Genomic DNA, 19125 nt, shown 5'->3' on the forward strand with positions numbered 1-19125 from the left:
CTGACATGTGGGGGTGGGAGGTATAAGACAGGCCAACATATCACCAGTCACATTTTAGGTAAGAGCAAGAGGAGTTATCAGGTAAAATTAGAATGTGCCTGAAACCCTAATTTGATGAGACACATCATAAGCATGCATCCTTTCAATCTTCAGAAGGCATGGTAGTCCAGAAGAGTCAGAAGAGAGCACCCAGAACAATTAAGAGGTAAGTGTAAGACTCAGGAGAAACAGCAAAAGGAACTGGGGTTACTTGCAGCCTGCAAGAGCAGCAACCACAGGGATTTAAGTCTTCAGGTACAGAAACAGATGATGGGGATCAACTGCTCTCCTCTTGATGGAGGGCAAGGCATTAGTAAAACTATCTCAGTGACAACACAGGGAGTCTCCCCTAGCTACCTGGATCAACTTCTTGACACAAAAAAGGTACCATAATAGGCTTCTGAAGGAAGCTATAAAATGTTCACTCTCCTTTTGTAAATATCTTCACACAGAGATGGATCTGATAGAGTTCTGATCAGACTCCTGAGAGCTCTACCCGTGTGTGAAAATCGGTTATCAAGCTGCATCCAGGATCTTGTGTAGTAGACAACAACAACAAAAACCTTTCAGCAGTTATCCCCTTGAAAACCACTCTCACCCACATGGAAGGATCTTGAATGTTGCTGAATTTAGCAATCCAAGAGCAGTGGCCTCAACACTGAAGAGAATTTCATTTTAAACTCAGACAATAAATCTTCTCCACTTTATTAAAGGTGAAGTGGAGATACACAGGAAAGGGACAGACTAATCGAGTTAGAGGCAGAGGTGAGAACAAGATGGAAGTCTAATTTATTTATACTCCCAAGTTTATCTTGGGAATTACACTTTAGAGCTAAGAAAAGATTGCTTCAAGAGTGAGATCAGGGTGAGCTGGCTAAAGGGGTGTGGCAGGAGAGAGGAGCTCCTCATCAAAGAGTCCTCCTGAGCTCCTCGGCCTTCCCCTTCAGGGGGTTCTCCGGCAAATACACAGAGGTCGGGTGTGGCAGAAGCTTTTCTCTCATGTGAACTTCCCGGTGTTTGGTGAGAACAGAACTCTTACTGAAACGTTTGCCACACTGGGCACATCCGTAGGGCTTCTCTCCAGTGTGTATTCTCCGGTGTTCTCGAAATCTTGTGCAGTTATTGAAGCTTTTCTCGCAGTCTACACACTTGTAGGGATTCTCCCCAGTGTGTACCCTGCGGTGGGCACTGAAGTGGGAACTGTTGGTGAAGCTTTTCCCACACTCTCCACACTGATAGGGCTTCTCACCGGTGTGGGTCCGCTGATGGATGATAAGGCTAGAGCTCTGACTGAAGCACTTCCCACACTCTGTGCATCTGTACGGCTTCTCCCCTGTGTGGATTCTCTGGTGGGCTCCAAAATTTGAGGAGTCATTAAAGCTTTTGCCACAGTCAAGACACTTAAAAGGTTTTTCTCCTGTGTGGATTCTTTGATGTCGGATGAGGCTTCTGCTTCTACCAAAGCACTTGCCACAGACACTACACTTGTATGGATTCTCCTTCTGGTGGGGCATCCGGCACATAAGACGAGCACTCCTGCCAAAGCTTTCTCCATACTTGAGCAGTCTGTAAGGTCTCCTCCCCATGAAAGGCCTCTGATGCACCACAGCTTTCCCTAGATCTCTAGGCTGAGGCATCAGCTTTCCCTGTCTAATTCCTTGAAGGCTTTCCCATTGTCTTCCTGAGATGCACTCCCTTTTACGATACTTACTGGAATCAATGTTCTGGGAAATGACTCTTTTAGACTTTTCTATTAATGCTCTGTGAGGTTCTGTGTCCTTATAGATTACCTGTGTTAGGTCCTCCTTGATACTATTTCCAATTTCAAAATCTGAAAAAAAGACAATATAAATTTCACACAAATCCTATGTTAACAAAAACAACCTGGCTTGCAAGGTTTGGTGTTTATGATTCCTGTACATTTTGTGGGTCTCAGATCCTGGGACTCTTCCCGGATTTCCTTATCCTGGATTCTCCTTCAGTTCCATAAACAGGCCAGAAACAAACATCTGGTACAGAGTAGGTCTTCAGAAATGTTTTCTGAATTGAATATAATTCAATTGAATTATAATCCAAACCATTATTCCCCATGCATGTTCTGATTAACATGGAAGCAACTTGGCTTATCTCCCTGAAGTTCTGTTCTGATTCACCTGTTTTCATTATTTCAAATCAATACTAAAGTATTCTACATTAACCAGTCTTTAGTAGATTCTAGTGACCAAGTCCAGGTTCTTCAAGGGAGTTCTGAATTCAACATCAGCTAATCACATCCCACTCAAGAGTATTCTTTTTTCTTAGATGGCCTTGTAATTTTGTTTTTCTGTCTATCCCACTGACCACACTAACCAAACCTTAATTCTCGTTTATAAAGTTGGAATTATTTTCTCCTTACTTGTTCATTTACATCCTACTTTAGTACAAGGCATACCTTGGATCCAGCTTTTCTATGATGTTTTCTGGACAGAGTGTACAACATGGTGAAGTGACACAAGCTTTAGAATCATATAACTCTGGTTCTGATTCCTTCTTGGTCATGTGATTTTTTAAATTAATTTCTTATTTTGATAAATTTGAACAGAAAATACAGAAAAATAAAGAACAGTATGTATAGTGAACTCCCATGAATCTCTTACTTCTTACCTCATCTGCATTGGTGTGGGAAGGAAGATGGTGATTTTAGTTTGACTAAAATTTAGCAGTCAGCAAGAAATACAGTGGTGGAGTTCAGGACTAAAATGATTTATTTCTCTCTCATTTTGTTTCTGCCTCTTTTTTCTCATGTACACCACACATGACTGAGATGTTTCTGATTTAAACTTACTGATACACCTCCTTCACCCATTTTCTCTCACGCATAATTCCAAGTTCTTCCCCACAGCATTTCCAGGAATTATAAAACACCATCTGACCCATACAGACAAAACCAAACCAGAGATCCTAAAGGCTGAGTCACTAGAATGAGTGACTAGACTGAGTAGGTGAGTACCTCCTTTGAATGGAAGCACCATGAATACAGGACCTGTTTCATTCCTTGCTATTTCCTGAAACAGCACATGGCACTCAAATATATGTTGAATGAATAAGTGTGCATGAGTCTGTGCCAGATCTGATTTTTCAGTAAGTTGTACCTTCTCCTCTTTTAGACTAGAACCTTAGGAGATCCTTACCATTTGGGCTTTGCAGTAGACCTGGAGGTCTCTGGAATTCTGGCTCTGGTATAATTTCTTCCTCACTCATCTTCTCACTGCCAGAATCTTCTATTACTGCCTCCTGTGAGGTGTCCTCAGGTTCCCAGTCTATAGGTCCTTGGGGTTCCATTTCAACATGCCCTCTTTGTTGCCTTGAGGGTGATGGGACTTCTTCTGGGGGGTTTGTGGAAGGCGCAGATGCTCGAGAATTAATGAGGGCATCCATCTCCTTGTAGAACGCACAGGACTCCAGCACGTGGCCATTCTTCACTTTGCGGTAACTCTTCTGCAGGCTTTTGAATTTGGTTCGACACTGTTCTGGTGTCCGCAGGAAGCCACACTCTCGCAGTTGTTCAGCCACAGCCCCATACAACTTGCTCTTCCGATGACAGGCTTGAAGTGCTTCATAAAACCGAGTTTCACGAAGAATATCAAGAAAAGTCTTGGTTTCTTCGTAGCCCCAATGCACACCTATCATTCAAGATAAAGTTCAGAGATAAGGAGTCTGGAGGCTATTTTATATACATTACAAAATTTAAGGGTTATAAAAGAAATGCTATTTGTAGTAGCAACAGGAAATGTGATACGCAGAGGAATATACTTTGCAAGAAATAAGGATGTCTATATAAAAAATGTATAATATTTTATTGAAAGACGTGAAAGAACCAGAAAAAAAATAAGAGAATGTTTCTGAACAAGTGGACTCAAGTTATATAGATATCAGGTCTTAAATGAATCTATGAAGTAAAAATTCCAACAGAGTTTTTTTCAATGAAATTGATAAACTGATCTTAAAGTTTATTTGGAAGAATAAAGGTATAGTATCCCAAATCTGCCACTGCTCTGGAGACTCAAGAATTTAGCTGTCTGGAAGTATCTTTCCCATGTGATTAAGAACAGGGGACAGAAACACTCAACGGGAACTTCCCTGATTAGTGGGGTAGAGAAGATAGTACCAGTAACAGTGGTTAATAGTTACACTGTATTTTAGCATTTTCAGAATGCCTTCCTCTCTATATTCCATAGAACCCTAATAATAATGCTGTGAGGTAGTCTTGACTCATATAGTATAGATGAGGCAAATGAAGCCCAGTATGGTTACATGATTCATCTACCATCAAACAGCTATTAACTGACAGCTTAATTATGTATGTCTCTGTCCCCAAATAGTCAACACTAGCTTTCTTTTGCATGGTGCCTCTTTATTTTTTCAATTTTTAATATCTCTTGAGTTCTTATATTTAAGATGCATCTCTTGTAAGCAACATATAAGCTGTTTTTTTAATGTGTGATAATCTTAGTACTGTAAGTTTGTAATTAATGATACATTTGAATTTATATATATATATATCATTTTTTGTTTGACTTATCTATTTTGTATTCTTTTTATCTTTCTTGTCTTCTTTTACATTAAGCAAAAAAATTCATGTTTTTTCACTCTTGTTACATATTATTTTACTGGTCATCCTAGGTGATATAATAATGTATTCTTGACTTATTAGAATCCAATTCTTGGATAATACTAGATCCTTGGACCCCTTTAACTTCATCTGTCTTCCTTCCACAAGGCCTCAGACACTCAGCATTCATGCTATGCTTTAAACCCCAGGGCTGCTCAGTGCTGTCACTAAGCTGCACTGGGGGCAGCAATAGACATTGAGGTATTTTCATGGGATTCACATCACAGTGAAAGCAGCAGGATGTGTGATAGCACTCTCCAGGTTTAGTGGCTTCACATCTATCCCCTTTTCTACAGACCACACTTCTGTTTTCATAACAGGGAAACAAAATACAATTCTTACCACTCAGGTTTTGAAACAAGACAGGAGCACCCCGAATCTCAGACTTTCGGATAAATTCAATGCCTATTTCATCACCGTCAGATTCTTCTGCAGCTTCCTCCTCCTCTACCAGACTAATCTGTTCTCTAGCAGTGATACCAATTCTCTTTAGCCTTGGGAGAGGTATCACCTCCTTTGGCTTATCGGTGGATGAAGCATGGGCAGCAGGGTTCAATAAAGCATCCATGTCCTCAAAGAAGGCACATGGTTCTAGAAGGTGGCCATTTCTCACTTTTCGATAGCTTTTCTGAAGACTTTTAAACTTGGTCCGGCACTGTTCTGGTGTTCGGAGGAAGCCACATTCTCGCAGCCATTCAGCCACAGCACCATATACCTGGCTATTTCGGGGACAAGCCTGAAGTGTTTCATAAAAGCGAGACTCCTTGAGAATTGCAAGGAAAGTCTTAGTTTCCTCATAGCTCCAGTGCACACCTGCTATCTTTTCATCTTCTAAACCCCACTGTTGCTGCTCTCTCCATGTTTTCCCTGCATTCCTGGCAGGAATCTGAATAGCATGAACTGACTTTTCCTTGATGCAGTTGCTTCGTAGTATATTCCTTTTATTAGAGGAATGGAGACCTATGGTCCATGGCTCCTTTCTTTGTTCCAACCGGCTTATCTTGTTAGATGTAGACACTGTACTTCCTGTGGTAAGAAAACACATTTCATGGTAGGCACAGATGTCGTTACTGCATGCCTCAATCTTCTGCTATGACATGCCCTCCTGGACCATGTGCTTAGGCCAAAGCCTTGCTCAATGGGGCCAATGCATGCTGTGGTTATTCTTGTAAGACTTCTCTGGCATAATCATCTCCTAGTCATCTCATTTTACTTCTTCCATATGTACCACTTCTCCTATCTAGTTCTTGTAGGAATACATTTAAGGTTAAGAAACATATTTTACTACCTTTGATTCCCTCAGTAGATAGCATTGTGTAAGGTTCAGAGTAAGCTCCTAATAGGTATTTGTTACTCACAAATCAACTGTGCTAGCATCTGCACCCTACACTGCCTCCCTGGTCACCTCAACAAATAGCTATGAGAGATTTGAAGTAAAGATGTTTTGTCAAACTACATTAAAAAGCTACTTACTGATAGTATGATACTGACAAAAACAGAGAGTGCAATAGAATAGAGCCCAACAATAAATTCATTCATGCATGGTCTTCTAACCTTTGACAAGGGTGTCAAGAACCCACCACTGGGAAAGGATAATCTGTTCAATAAATGGTGTTGAAAAAACTGAATATCCAATTGCCAAAGACTGAAATTGTACACCTATTTTACACTATTCACAACAATTAACTCAAAATGTATTAAAAACTTGAATGTGAGACCTGAAACCATAAAACTCCTCAAAGCAAGCATAGGGAAAAAGCAATTCGACACTGGTCTTGGCAATGACTTTTGGATATGACACTGAAAGAACAGACAACAAAAGCAAAAATAAGCCAGATGTTAAACTAAAAAGCTTTTGTACAGCAAGAGGAAACAGTCGACAAAGTGAAGAGATAAGAAACTACAAGCAAACCATCTATCTGATAAGACAATTTAAAAAAAGGCAATGAGATATCATCTCATACCTGTTAGAATGGCTAACATCAAACCAAATGGCCAACAATCATATGAAAAAAATGTTCAATATCTTTAGCTATCAGGGAAATGCAAATCAAAAGTATACTGAGATTTTGTTTCACTCCAGTTAGAGTGACAATCATCAATAACACAATAACAATAAACGCTGCTGAGGATGCAGGGAAAAGGAACTCTTTACACTGTTGGTAGGAATGAAAACTGGTACCGCCACTATGGAAATCAGTATGAAGGTTCCTAAAAAAGCTAAAAATAGGGCTGGGGATGTAGCTCAGTGGTAAAATGTTTGCCTAGTGCATGCAAGGCTGTGGGTTCAATCCCTGGAACTTCCCCCAGCTCCACAAAAAAAGTGTAACAATAGAACTACTGTATGATCTAGCTCTTACCACTCTTTGGTATTTACTCAAAAGAACTGAAAGTTAGCATACATAAGAGATATATGCATACCTGTATTAACTGCAGCACAATTTATAACAGCCAAGTTATGGAATCAGACTTGTGTCTATCAACAGACAGAAGGACAAAGAAAATGTGGTACATATACAGAATGTGGTTTTATCCAGCCATATAGTATGAAATTACACCATTTGCAGGAAAAGGAATAGAACCAGAGGACATAATTTTGAGCAAAATAAATCAGACTCAGAGTAAAGAAAGTCTTGTGTGTTTTCTCTCGTATGTGGAAGCTAGAGGGGAAAAAAAAAAAAAACAGGGAAAAAAAGAAAAAGGATGTCATGAATGTAGAAGAGAGACCACCATTAGGTTGGAGTTGGGGGGATGGGAGAGATATTGGGAGTGAAACTGATCAAATTATGTTTTTATGTATTTACAAATATCCCATAAAGAAACCCAGCATTCTGCATAATTATTATGTACCAACAAAAAATAAAGCATAAAAAGAAAAGATAATAAGTGCTGGACAGGATGTGGAGAGAATGGAACTCCATGCACTATTGGTGGGAATGTGAACTGGTATCACTGTCACAGGAAACAGTACCGAGATTCCTCAAAAAATTAAAAACTGAATTATCAAGTGAGTCAACAATCCTAATTCTAGGTATGTATCTGATGGAAATAAAATTCATATCTTGAGGTATTTGTACTCTCATATTCACTGTAGCATTATTCACCACAGTCAAGACACAGAGGCAACCTAATGTCTGTCGATGGATGAAGAAAATGTGAGAATAAAGGGAAAAAGATCAATCAATCAATCAGTCAAATATAGTGTTATTTAGTCACAAAAAGAAAGAAATCCTGTCATCTGTGATACGTTGGATGGACCTGTAGGGCATTATAATAAAAGAAATAAGCCAAAGACAAACATCATATGATCTCATATGGGCATCTAAAAACTTTGGACTCAGAATAAAATGATAGTTGACAGGGGATTTGGGGTGGGGGAAATGAGATGTTGGTCAAAAGGTACTAACTTCAGTTGTAACATGAGTAAGTTCTAGAGATCTTGTTCTAGTAAGATCTTGTAACTAAGCTTCATGGTCTGAGATACATCAAAGTACATACATGTTTCTTCAAAAGAGACCAAAATCTACTTTCTATTACTTCACATTTTAAAATTATTGGTAAAAGTATATTTTTCACCAATATTTACTGAAAACAAAATATTTTATTACTTTTGGAGACACTTTGGTAGGGCTAATAGGAAAGACTAGGAAGAGTAGGAAGCAAATTGAGTTTACTGCCCTATAATATTGAAGAGATCAACATGTCTTAAATTTGAATCCTAGTCACAGTGCTTACTTACTTTTTATCAGGGGTTATTTTTAATCCTCTAAGCCTCAGTTTCCTATTTAAAGAGGTGCTAGGAAGATTAAATTAATAATCACCTGTAAAGTATCTAACGCCCCCAATAGGTATGTAAAATTTAGTTATTTTCCATACAACCTGCATAGAAGCATTATAGAATATTTCTAGAGATTTTGGTATTGGGGATTGAAATTAGGGGTGCTTTACCACTGAACCCCAATCCCTCACTTTTTTTTTTCTTTTGAGATAGTCTTGCTAAATTTCTGAAGTTGGCCTCTAACTTGAGATCCTCCTGCCTCAGCTTCCTGATTCACTGGGATTATAGGCATGCACCACCATGCCCAGCTGGAATTCTCCTACAGATGCAACATCACATCAAGCCCTTCTGAAGGAACCCTGCAGATGGAGATCTGCTCTTTATTTTTTACACTAGAGAAGTAGGTATGGGACAACATCAGCATTTGATTAGGCAATGACTTCGAGGCTGGAATGGGAACTGTGGCAGGTGAGTAGGAGCCCTTTCCTCAGATTTGGCCAACTGTTGCTGTGCAGGAAAGAGGGCCTGTGAAGTCTGATGTTTGAGTTTCCAAGACGCACTGGACAACCATTTTTATAAACTAATTTTAAATGAAAACACGGTATGGCAATTCACAATAGCTAAATTACAGAATCAACCCAGATGCCCATGAACAGATGAATGGATTAAGAAATTGTGATGTCTATACACACACATACACACACACACAAAATGGAGTTCTACTCAGTCATAAAAAATAATGAAATTATGGCATTTGCTGGTAAATGAATGGAAATGAAGAATATTATGCTAAGTGAAATTAGCCAAACTCAGAAACTCAAAAGGTCGAAAGTTTTCTCTAATATGCAGGAAGCTAGAGTAAAATAAAGAAAAGGGGGAGAGAGGAATAGGATAACAAAAAATCAATCAAACATAAATTAACAGAAGAGCAAAAGAGTCTTTGTGACTTCATCAATCTTTTAGTCTAGTGGATGCAAGTTTACATTTTCTATACTCTGAATGTGACAGTAATATACAATTCTTCTCCTATATTTTAATTACTAAGTTATATTATTATTACTACTATTGGTAGGAAGAAAAGGGTGAGATAAGAGAACACAGCAAAGTGATTACACCAGAGAACCCATGGAGAGTCTTTAAGGATTAATACATCTAACCATTTTATCACCAGTTGGAATGAATATATAAGAAATCAATCCCCAAGGATTTTTTTTTTTTTTTTTTAAATCTATGAAAGGAAAGAATACTTACCTAGGGAGACCATGGTTCCAACACTCTCCTTCCTGATATCCCTGTAGAGATGTCTGTGAGCAGGAATCTGATGCACACTCTTTTTATAGGAAAAGCCTCTTGTCATCTGGACATCTTTCACTGGTTCCTGAAACAACACTAATACCAGTGACTACCAAGATAATTGCACGGGTCTTCAAAGGATGAAATGATCATGGATGAAGCAGAGAAGGGCCCTAAAGAAGAACTAGAATTAAGGAGCCAAGTGTGTACTGTGTGTCCAAAGAAGCATAACTACGAAAGCTACAAAAAGAATCAGAAAATGAAAGAAGGTAAGAGAGATGATCCAGCAAGGAGTCCCATTACTCAGAAGGCTGAGTCCAATATTTTCTGGAAAAGAAGTCTCTTGGAGAGAGTATAAGAATCTGAGGATACTGAAGCACAGGAAATCATTGTGACTAAACACCCTAGGAAGGAGAAAGGCCAAAGAGGACAATTACAATTTACCTGGGACCCAGCAGATAGATGTGTAGCTGTAACCTCCTGATCTATGGTATTCCATTCATCAGCAGGGGTAGGAATCCAGGGAGAAGACCGAGCTATAAAAATTAAAAGGAACAATTAGCATTCTGGGCTCTGGCCATTTAATTCTTGATGCTTCTCCTTTCAAGAAATGAGAATGTATTAAAACCAACAAGATACAAATTGGTAATTTTCTCAATGGGTTCAGAGCAATGCCTGAAACTATATTATCCTAAAGCTGGGCTCTCAAACTCAAGTGCTTTCAAGGAGTAAGCAGGTAAAGTACACAGGAAAGGGGCCAGGTTGGGGCCATGCATGTGGAACTGGAGAGCACGCGCCCTGCTGAAAGGGCATAGTCATTGCCCAGTACCAGCTGCTGCTGCAAGGAGACCATGACTCTAGTAGAGCCAGAACCTCTAATTTTTTGAGAAGCCGGAAATCTGTACTTTGATGAAATCTCAAACCTTAAACCTTAAAGCAAACAACAAAATCCCCAAACAAAAACTCTTTGTAGGCGAAACAAAACAAGTCTGACTTGGTGGGCAAGTTACTAATTTGTGACCATTAGCATAATTTAAGCACCTAAGAATTAATATTGTCATATTTTCCTCAAAGTATTAATATTGTCATAAGAACTCAAAAGCTTGCTCCACTTCTTTCTACAGAAGCAAATTAAATAATTTCATTGAAAACATCCTATTCCCTGAAATCCACATGGATCTTCCTTTAGAATGAATTAACCTTTCTGAGATATCCATCCCTCAAGATTTCCTTTTTTTTAATATTTATTTTTTAGGTATACTTGGACACAATACCTTTATTTATTTTTAAGTGGTGCTGAGGATCGAACCCAGGGCCTCGCACATACTAGACGAGCACTCTGTCGCTGAGCCACAACCCCAGCCCCATCTCTCAAGACTTCTGTCCTCCTATATCCCAGAGTTAGTACTTCAAAAGAACAAGCTAATTGCCTTCAGAAATTCCTCATCACCTTGGGATGGTAAAATCCAGAAATACCATAAATAGGTATTTATTTGAATAACTAATTAGATAAAGTCCCTGGGACCATCTAATCCATGTGACCATGAAATCTTTGATGCTAATGAACACTCTGGATAATTCAGAACATCCAATCTTTGCAATGCAAAGAACTTGGAGAGTGGTACTACCCCAGGTATGGTAGTAGTGAATCTAACCTCTTGATGAAAGGTTGTGTAGGTCCAATAGAGTTAAAGTTTAAGAAAAATTTTGCCATTATGAGAAAGGAAGCTAATGTGTATCAGGCTTTATTATGCACTAGCCATTTTACACTGCCTCATTAAATCTGTGCTAACACCCTTGTTATTTCCCTTTTACATAGGAGAGAAAGGAAAGTTTGAGAAGTGACCTGACCAAGGCCACACAGATAAAAAATGGGATTCAGGTCTGTCTCTCAAGTCCCAGGTCTTATCCTCTTAGTATTAATGCTCCTTTTCATATCACTTGCTCAAGATCTCACACAAAAAGGGGGGCAGAGTCAAGATAAAAACAGAAGACTTTTGATTGTAAATCCAGTGACCTTTCCATTTTTTTTCTTTTTTTTAGCTTGATATGAAGCCATACTTCAGGAGACGTGAAGAGAACTGGGAAGGCCAGGGTGGTACACCTCCTTGTATCTGACTTGATTCATTCATGTCTAGGGTGGCTATGAACACCAGTGTCCCTTCTTTGTGACATACTACTGTTATCCTTCTCATTGCCATTACGCAAGTCAGTTTTGAAACACTGGACTTGTTTCCCTTTCCACAGAGTTTTTCAAGTTGTTTATGGTCAGCCAAGAGCAAATACACACACGGGAGGATTGAAAACACAAGCTGACTGTAGAATGGAGATTTCACAAGACTCAAGGCTGGCTGGGCAATGCTAAGGTTCCCCAGTTTTCACCTTTAAGATCTCTCTTTAATGAGGTTGTCTAAGTGCCCAACTCTTGAAGCTAATGAAATCTTTCTTCCCAAATATTCAATTCACTCTGAAATCATGTATTGAGCAAGTCAAATATGACTGTGTGCAAGTTACAGTGTCAGGGATGCAATACATATATATTTGCTTTAGGCATGCTCTGAGTCCTTCTTACTATTCTTCTTCTTTTTTTGTTTTTGTTTTCCTTCTTACCATTCTTGGGTAAGGGCCGATGTGCTCTCTTTTGATTCAGCTGTTCCTGGTGTCCTGAGTGGAGGCTTCCAGCTTCCTCCCGAGACACTGCCCTGGATTGGGTCTCCACCTGCGCTGGCTGAAAGTCTGCTACCTCCCACACTGTTCCAAGTGGGGCTTGCTTCTCAGAGTGGATAGGACTGCTGATCTAAGAAATAAAGTCAATACCATAATGGAAAAGGGAAGGGAAAGAGGTCCAAATCGGGGCCCAATTCTCTCTCACACACACACACACACACACACACACACACACACACAGATAGATACATATGTATATACATTTTAAATAAGGGACAGAAGACATGAGAAACACTGAAAATTTCATTCTTTTCCCGGTGGAGTCTCGGAGAGTGTTGGTCTCACCACACTGTACAGGAGTTTGGGCAGAAGGAACAGGAGTGTACTCCTTATTGCTACAAAGAGGGGGAAAATCTGTCAGGAATAAAATACAGAGCAACTTAGTTTCTAGAATAAACATTATTTGAACTCCCTCATGTCTATTAGGTTCAGAACATAAACGTATTCACTAGTGAGCAGAAATCTTTTGCATTACCCACATCAATTTGTCTATTCCAGGTCAACACAGCAACCTGCTGATACTCAGATCTTTACACAACGGAAATCCTGTGCAAGGTGAAACTGCAAACCTGGCAAATGATGCAGGATTTCATGAGGTCAATGAGAGATTGTTGAAAAACAACCAGAAGAGCATGCAGAGCCACAAGAAATGAAGATCTAGGAGTAAGATTGGAGATGAGTGATGGGATCATGGTACTGAGAGCGTTCAGTGCTTCAGAAGACACTAGCTGGCATATTAAAGGATTAGAAAATATTCTGGGATAACTGTTTTTTCTCTTTTTTGGGAGGGGTGCAAAAATAGCATTGTTTAGGATCAAACTGCAAAAGTCAAACCCTATGAAGCATAACTGTAGTGTTCTCTCATACTTTTGCTGGAAACATTATGCCAAGGATTAAAACATATTTAGATGCAATGCTTAGTTTCATTTGGAAGATAATATTTTTTGTTCAAAACTTTTTCTCTTTCTATTTAATATGAAATTCTAATCTTCTTTTAAGCATATTCACTTTAAGGGTCTCTTATTAGTAGCACTGAACTTTCCATAATAAGTACTTCTTGCAATGCAATCCTGTCTTTCTCACCCCCTTTCTTTCGAAAACGCAAACATTTGCAAAATCCTTGCTCACCTGCTGTCTCAGTCTCCCAGTCTCTTTTTCCAGATGGACGACCAGGGCCACGGCCTCTTCTCCACTTTCCGGGTATTGCTTCTGTGCCCAGACCTGAATCTTCTCCGGCAAAATAGTGAGAAACTGCTCGATCACCAACAGCTCTAGGATCTGCTCTTTGGAACGTATTTCTGGCTTCAACCACCGGCAGCAAAGTTCCCAGAGTTTACTGAAAGCTTCATGGGGCCCAGTCACATCCTCATATGAGAACTGCCTGAAGCATTTGCGGAAGGTCTCACACTCAATGCTCTCTGATCCTCCCAGAATGGGTTCCGACGCCCACTCGGGGTCCTTTTCAACCTTCATGATGAGGCACCCCTCAACCTCCAGGGGCACGTTAATCTCCGAATCCAGGGCCGTAGCCATGCTCCAACGGGGGGGGGGGGGGGCGCGGGGTGGTGTCAATGTCAAGTCTAGCTCCAAGAGGGGGCCCCAAGAAGCCTCCCTGAGCTCTCTGCCTAATGTTCTAAAGTGTGGGATGGGAGGCAGGTTAAAAAACCAAACCAAACCAACCCCCCTGGCAGTGTCAGCAGAACAGGGCAGTCCTAGGCCCTTGAAAAGTCCCCAAACTCGGCCCCTTCAGCAAACAAGAAATGACCCCGCCCGCAATGTGATTTCCAGGGTGCATTCCTTTCAGTGCAATGTCGGGGACAGGGAGCGAGGCTCAAGGACTGGGAGGAAATCAAACCGACTGAGGAAAGGATGGGCGGAGGCGGCCGGCCTGGAGGGGGTGTGTCAGACGCCCCGGGGTCCAGCTCTGGGAGGCGAGGCCCGCGTGGGTGGGGCCGGATGTGCGGGCCCCGCCCNCCGCAGGGGCTTCCTCGCGGCGAGGGGCTGGGGGAAGGGGCTGCGTGGTGTACTCTCGCGAGAGCGCGCAGCGCGGTGTCTGGCGGCCGAGGGACTTAGAAGAGAGGAGGGATGCGCGGGCTGCCGCGGAGGGACACAGCAGGGCTTGAGCTGTCAGTGGGATAGAGACGGCGAAACAGAACAGGGATGGGGAGCCAGAGTCTTCCCTCTAGGCAGCGGGAGCGGCACCACTGGGGAAGGGGCGCTGCCGCGCAAGGAGGCCCCGTGGAGCGGGGACTCCTTTGTCCGGCGAGGGTCACCGGTCTCGTGGCGGAGGGATCGTGGTCCGTGTGGCTGCGAGTCCGGTGGAGGGAACCTCGGATGGACGGCTGGAGCGTGGGGAGCCCGCTGTGGGGAACAGCGTCCCCTGCGGGAGGATTGCGCCGTCTTCACCACCCCGGGGGCCGCTGGAGGTGTCGCCCTCCGGTTTGGGGATTCTTACTGCCCTGGGGTCTGGGGAAGTCGGCGTGGCTAAGTGTGATCAGAGGGGACTTCTGGGACAAAGTCGGTACGGGCTCCAGCTTCACTTTACCAGTGCCGTCGGGAGGTGCTCTAAGACCAGTAGCTGGCTTTCCCGGGAACCATGCATATTCTTTCATCCTTATGTATTAACTGAGCATCTACTCACGCCAGGCAGTGTTTTAGGCATTTGGCATGCATCGGGGGACAAAACAGAAATCCTTGTTGTAGGAGTAGGTAGCTCCTTGGAAAATATACCTTAGTGACCTTCGTGCCTCACAGGTATAGTTAGAATTTGAGGTGCAAATTCTCTCAGTCTAAAGGCTCAGAGTACCATGTAGATAACGGGTGTTAGAGGGAATCTATCTAGTATGTCCCAGGGGTTGTAGCAGTCATGACACAGCTTTCCTTCTGGTTATTTTTTTTTCTTTGTAGGATAATACATTAAACTTTTATGTGACTTTATTAAAAATTATATTTATTGAGCACCTTTTTTTTGTGCCTAGTGTGTTAATAGGTGGTAAGCAAAACTCGGTCATTGTTTTCAGTCTGATGGGACACAGAGGCTTTAGCCAAATGAACCTTAAGCTAATGCATAGTTGTAACTGTGGTGGGTGCTACCAAGAAGAGAAACCGAGAAGGATTTGAGCTAGTCAGGAGGTCTGGGAAGATTTCTTTGAAGAAGCATTGCAAAGGTAAGGGTTTAAGAGCCAATTAGGCAAAGCTCGGTCCCCACAAAAATCCTATAAAGCAGACACGATCACCTCCATTTTAGAGGGTATAAAGACCTCAGCAAGGTGATGTGATTTCCCAAGGTTACTTCAGTGCCGCGACCCCTCGCCGGCAAGGGAAAACACGACACAGGATTCTTCTTTCAGCAGTTTATTCAGGCCTTGAGTCCTGTATCATCTTCTAGCGCCCGCTGCTCGACACGCCCAAGCACAGCTTAATAAAGCCCCCCGCATCCCAATCCTAAGCCGCCACGTGGATCTCTCTCATAGGGTGGTAAGGGATTGCGCGCCAACTCTCCATAAAAGGAGTTGTTTATCACAGGCCACAGTGGAAGCTGGCGCCATCTTCTAATGGCGGCCACGGTCTATAAGAATGGCTTACCACACTTCAGGTGAAGCGGTAACCCAGAATTCAGGTTCAGATAAGAATAGGGTCTTTTTTAAATGCTCCTTGGGGCATTTGGTAGTTTTAGGAGAGGCAAGTATCCTGGCAGCTTAGGAACAGGGGTCACTAACTCAAAAGTCTGCAAGACTCGGGTAGATGACAGTGAAGAAGACAACCTGTGACGTTAAGGAATGATGCAGACTGTGGTAAATCAGAGGCCACCAGTCTTGCTGAAGGAAGCAGCCATTAATTTTAACCTCTTGTTGCCATGCAGGGGTATAGACTGAAGCCTTGTCACATGTCCCGATAGTTAAAAAAGTTGGCAAACAGTCCTTTTAAATGAAATCCTCACAACTTTAAAAAACTGGAAAAAATACCTGTCTTCCTCACTAGATTGTATTTTTATTTTTCTTTTTTTGGTACGGGTGATTGAACTCTGCGCGCTTAACCACTGAGCCACATCCCCAGCCCTTTTTATTTTTTGAGATAGGGTCTCAGTAAGTTGCTTAGGGCTTCACTAGGTTGCTGAGGCTGGCTTTGAACTCCTCCCTCAGCCTCCCTGCTGGGATTACAGGTGGGCACCACCGTACCTGGCTCTGCTGTTATTTTTTAGAACTACTTTGTGCCAGGAGTTTCAAACAGTGTTTCACTTCTAGAGGCACTCAGCCAACCTCCTCCTCTGTCCATGGGATGTGAGCAGTGTTTCCCAGGCCTGCATGGTGTCATGTTTTTTTAAAGCACTTTTACACTCATTTTGCCGCTAATCTCTTTACTTACTTGCTTTGGATATGGCTGCTGCATGAAAAGCCCACAGGAGATTCCCCACAGGAAGTTTTTGGATGTGTCTTCCTGCTGTATTATATTCACCTTGTCAGTTTTTACTGTTGTTTTATTTTGTTGTTTGGATTCTGACCTAAATCTTCAGTGCATTGGCCTCGGACCCCTCACCACGACCAGGCATCCCAACCTTACGCTGAGCCCCAGTCCCTGCAACTCCAGGCTGCTCCCTGCTGCATTTTGTCAAGGAGGTGCATAAGAAGTTTTTATTTCTGTCATGGAATTGCTTTCCTGAGACATCTTGCTCCAGAGGAAAGTGAAGATCCGTGAGCATCAAACTTCCTGCTCTATCTCATGGACTTTAGCAAGACAAAAATCTCTGCCTCATTATCTCTTAGGGGCTGGATCACTGGATCCTTGGGAATTACTGTTATGTTTTGATGGCCTCTCAGTACATACCCATGCCTATGTATATTTTTAATGGGAAATTTCAAACATAAAATAAAGCGATTCAGGAGGCAGAGGCAGGAGGATTGCAAGTTCAAAGTCAGCTCGAGCAACATCGTGGCTTGCTAAGCAACTCAGTGAAACCCTGTCTCTAAATAAAGTACAAAATAGGGCTGGGGGTGTGGCTCAGCTGTCCAGTGCCCCTAAATTCAATCCTTGGTTCCCCGCCCCCCCCCCCCCGCAAAAAAACATTAACTCGTGTTTTTGTCCTCCAACTTTAACAAATATCAACTCATGGGCAATCTTGTCTTCCCTATACCTCTACCCACTCCCCTGAACCCAGATTATTTTAAAACAAATTCTGAAACAATATCTTCCTTGTAACTATCAGAATCTGTTGCTGAAAGATAGGAACTCTCTTTTTAGACATAGAACTTTGATGCCACAAACCTTCCCTAATTGTGTCAATAATCCCTTTATGCCATTCAAAATAAAACACCAGCCTATTTGTTTGAAGAATGGTTTGCAAAAGAAAAAAAGAATCATTGACACTGTGCAGGTTAAAAAGAACAGGAGCCCTCCACATGTGCTAATTAGGTATTTACATTTGGTTCAGCATGAAAGTTTGTGCCTTGGGAACAGAAAAGCAGATTGTTGAAAAAGTAGTGAATCAATATAGGTCAATAAGTGAAGCAGGGTACACTGTACTCAGAGACCTCTTGGAGGAGTGGTTGTATTCTCAAGACCTGTATCCTCTATGTTTATTCGAACCCAGAGGCACTGTCTTCCTGTGATCCCAAGAAGAGCACTCACATCAGTGTTTCCTGGGTAAAACATCTGTTACCACAGCTGTCATTTCACAAACAGCTTAAGAGGGACTGTGCAGGCGGCATTGCTCTGTCCATGGTGCTGATCCGCCAGCACTTTGGCCACAAAACCCAAAGAACTACTTGTTTTTAACCAGTGGAATTTAATGTAGGGTTACCATAAAGTTGGACATTAAATGTGCACTAGTTTGAAGAAGTGCTATCTATACCTTGTTAAGGTAAATTTAAAAAGGACCCCAGACTCCGAGCGTGGAAAAATTTCTAGTAATAACTAGTTACTTTTCATTTCTTTCATGCTCTGAAAATCCAATCCATTTCTTTAAAAATTGAAAAGTTTTCCCAGAGTGAAAAGGTTAGATAGGTAGGTATTGAAGTGTCTATTTCAGACACAGTATTAATATTTTCAAGTTAACCAAGGTGTAATTGACATAGTTTTTCATTTCAAAAATTAAAAATTGCCTTTCCCACTGGCCAGAGAACTGTCAGAATAAATATTAAAATATTCTGGTTCTTTTGACTCAATCAAGGAACACAATAATGAAGTATACTCAAATGAGTGTGTGTATAGGGACTGAATGTAAGACCTCGTGCACGCTAGGCAAGACTCTACCACTGAGCTCCACCCCCAGCCTCAACTATTTCTTGATATGCATATATGGTACCCAACAACTTTTCTTGGCTGTATACTTCTTTATAAGGCAGTATGCTAGGCACTAGGGAGATAGATAACATAAGGCAAAACCCCTTTCCTCAAAGTATTAACAGTAAAATGGAGACAGTTAGAACTGTCATTCATTAGAGTGAATGTGGTAGAGGTATCTATGAAAGCCTACTTCCAGGTAGCGCAGAGTCCCAGCCCCTCAAGCTACCAACAGGCTCTTGGAGTCTCAAAGGATGCTAAGCAGGAGGGGGAAAGAGAAAGGTGTTCCAGAGAGAACATCATGACCTCAGTGGCATTTCAGGTGATGGTATGTAGTTGAGTGTACCGAGCCTAGCAT

General features: G+C 41.7%; 1 protein-coding gene across 1 annotated transcript; it reads right to left on the reverse strand.

Annotated features, from left to right (window-relative positions):
* Nucleotides 1–728: 728 nt before the first annotated feature.
* On the reverse strand, nucleotides 729–14483 carry Zkscan2 (zinc finger with KRAB and SCAN domains 2). Its single transcript, XM_015491578.2, has 7 exons — nucleotides 13617–14483; nucleotides 12372–12558; nucleotides 10206–10297; nucleotides 9720–9846; nucleotides 5033–5716; nucleotides 3210–3701; nucleotides 729–1870 (listed from the first exon to the last, which is right to left on the reverse strand). Exons 1-7 carry the CDS (start codon nucleotides 14019–14021, stop codon nucleotides 948–950), a joined length of 2910 nt encoding a protein of 969 aa, XP_015347064.1. The 5' UTR covers nucleotides 14022–14483; the 3' UTR covers nucleotides 729–947.
* Between the last annotated feature and the right edge of the window lie 4642 nt (nucleotides 14484–19125).

The sequence above is a fragment of the Marmota marmota genome, unplaced genomic scaffold, assembly GCF_001458135.2.
Source record: "Marmota marmota marmota unplaced genomic scaffold, marMar, whole genome shotgun sequence".
Taxonomy (NCBI): Eukaryota; Metazoa; Chordata; class Mammalia; order Rodentia; family Sciuridae; genus Marmota; species Marmota marmota.

Bases quoted from the DNA above. Each gene is read 5' to 3' on its own strand.
- Zkscan2 (XM_015491578.2), bottom strand. From the start codon at position 14,021: ATGGCTACGGCCCTGGATTCGGAGATTAACGTGCCCCTGGAGGTTGAG. The intron at 10,298-12,371 runs GTAAGAAGGAAA...TAATTTTTATAG, and splicing joins TCGGCCCTTACCCAAGAATG to CTCGGTCTTCTCCCTGGATT. The intron at 5,717-9,719 runs GTAAGTATTCTT...TTCTTACCACAG, and splicing joins TGGAACCATGGTCTCCCTAG to GAAGTACAGTGTCTACATCT.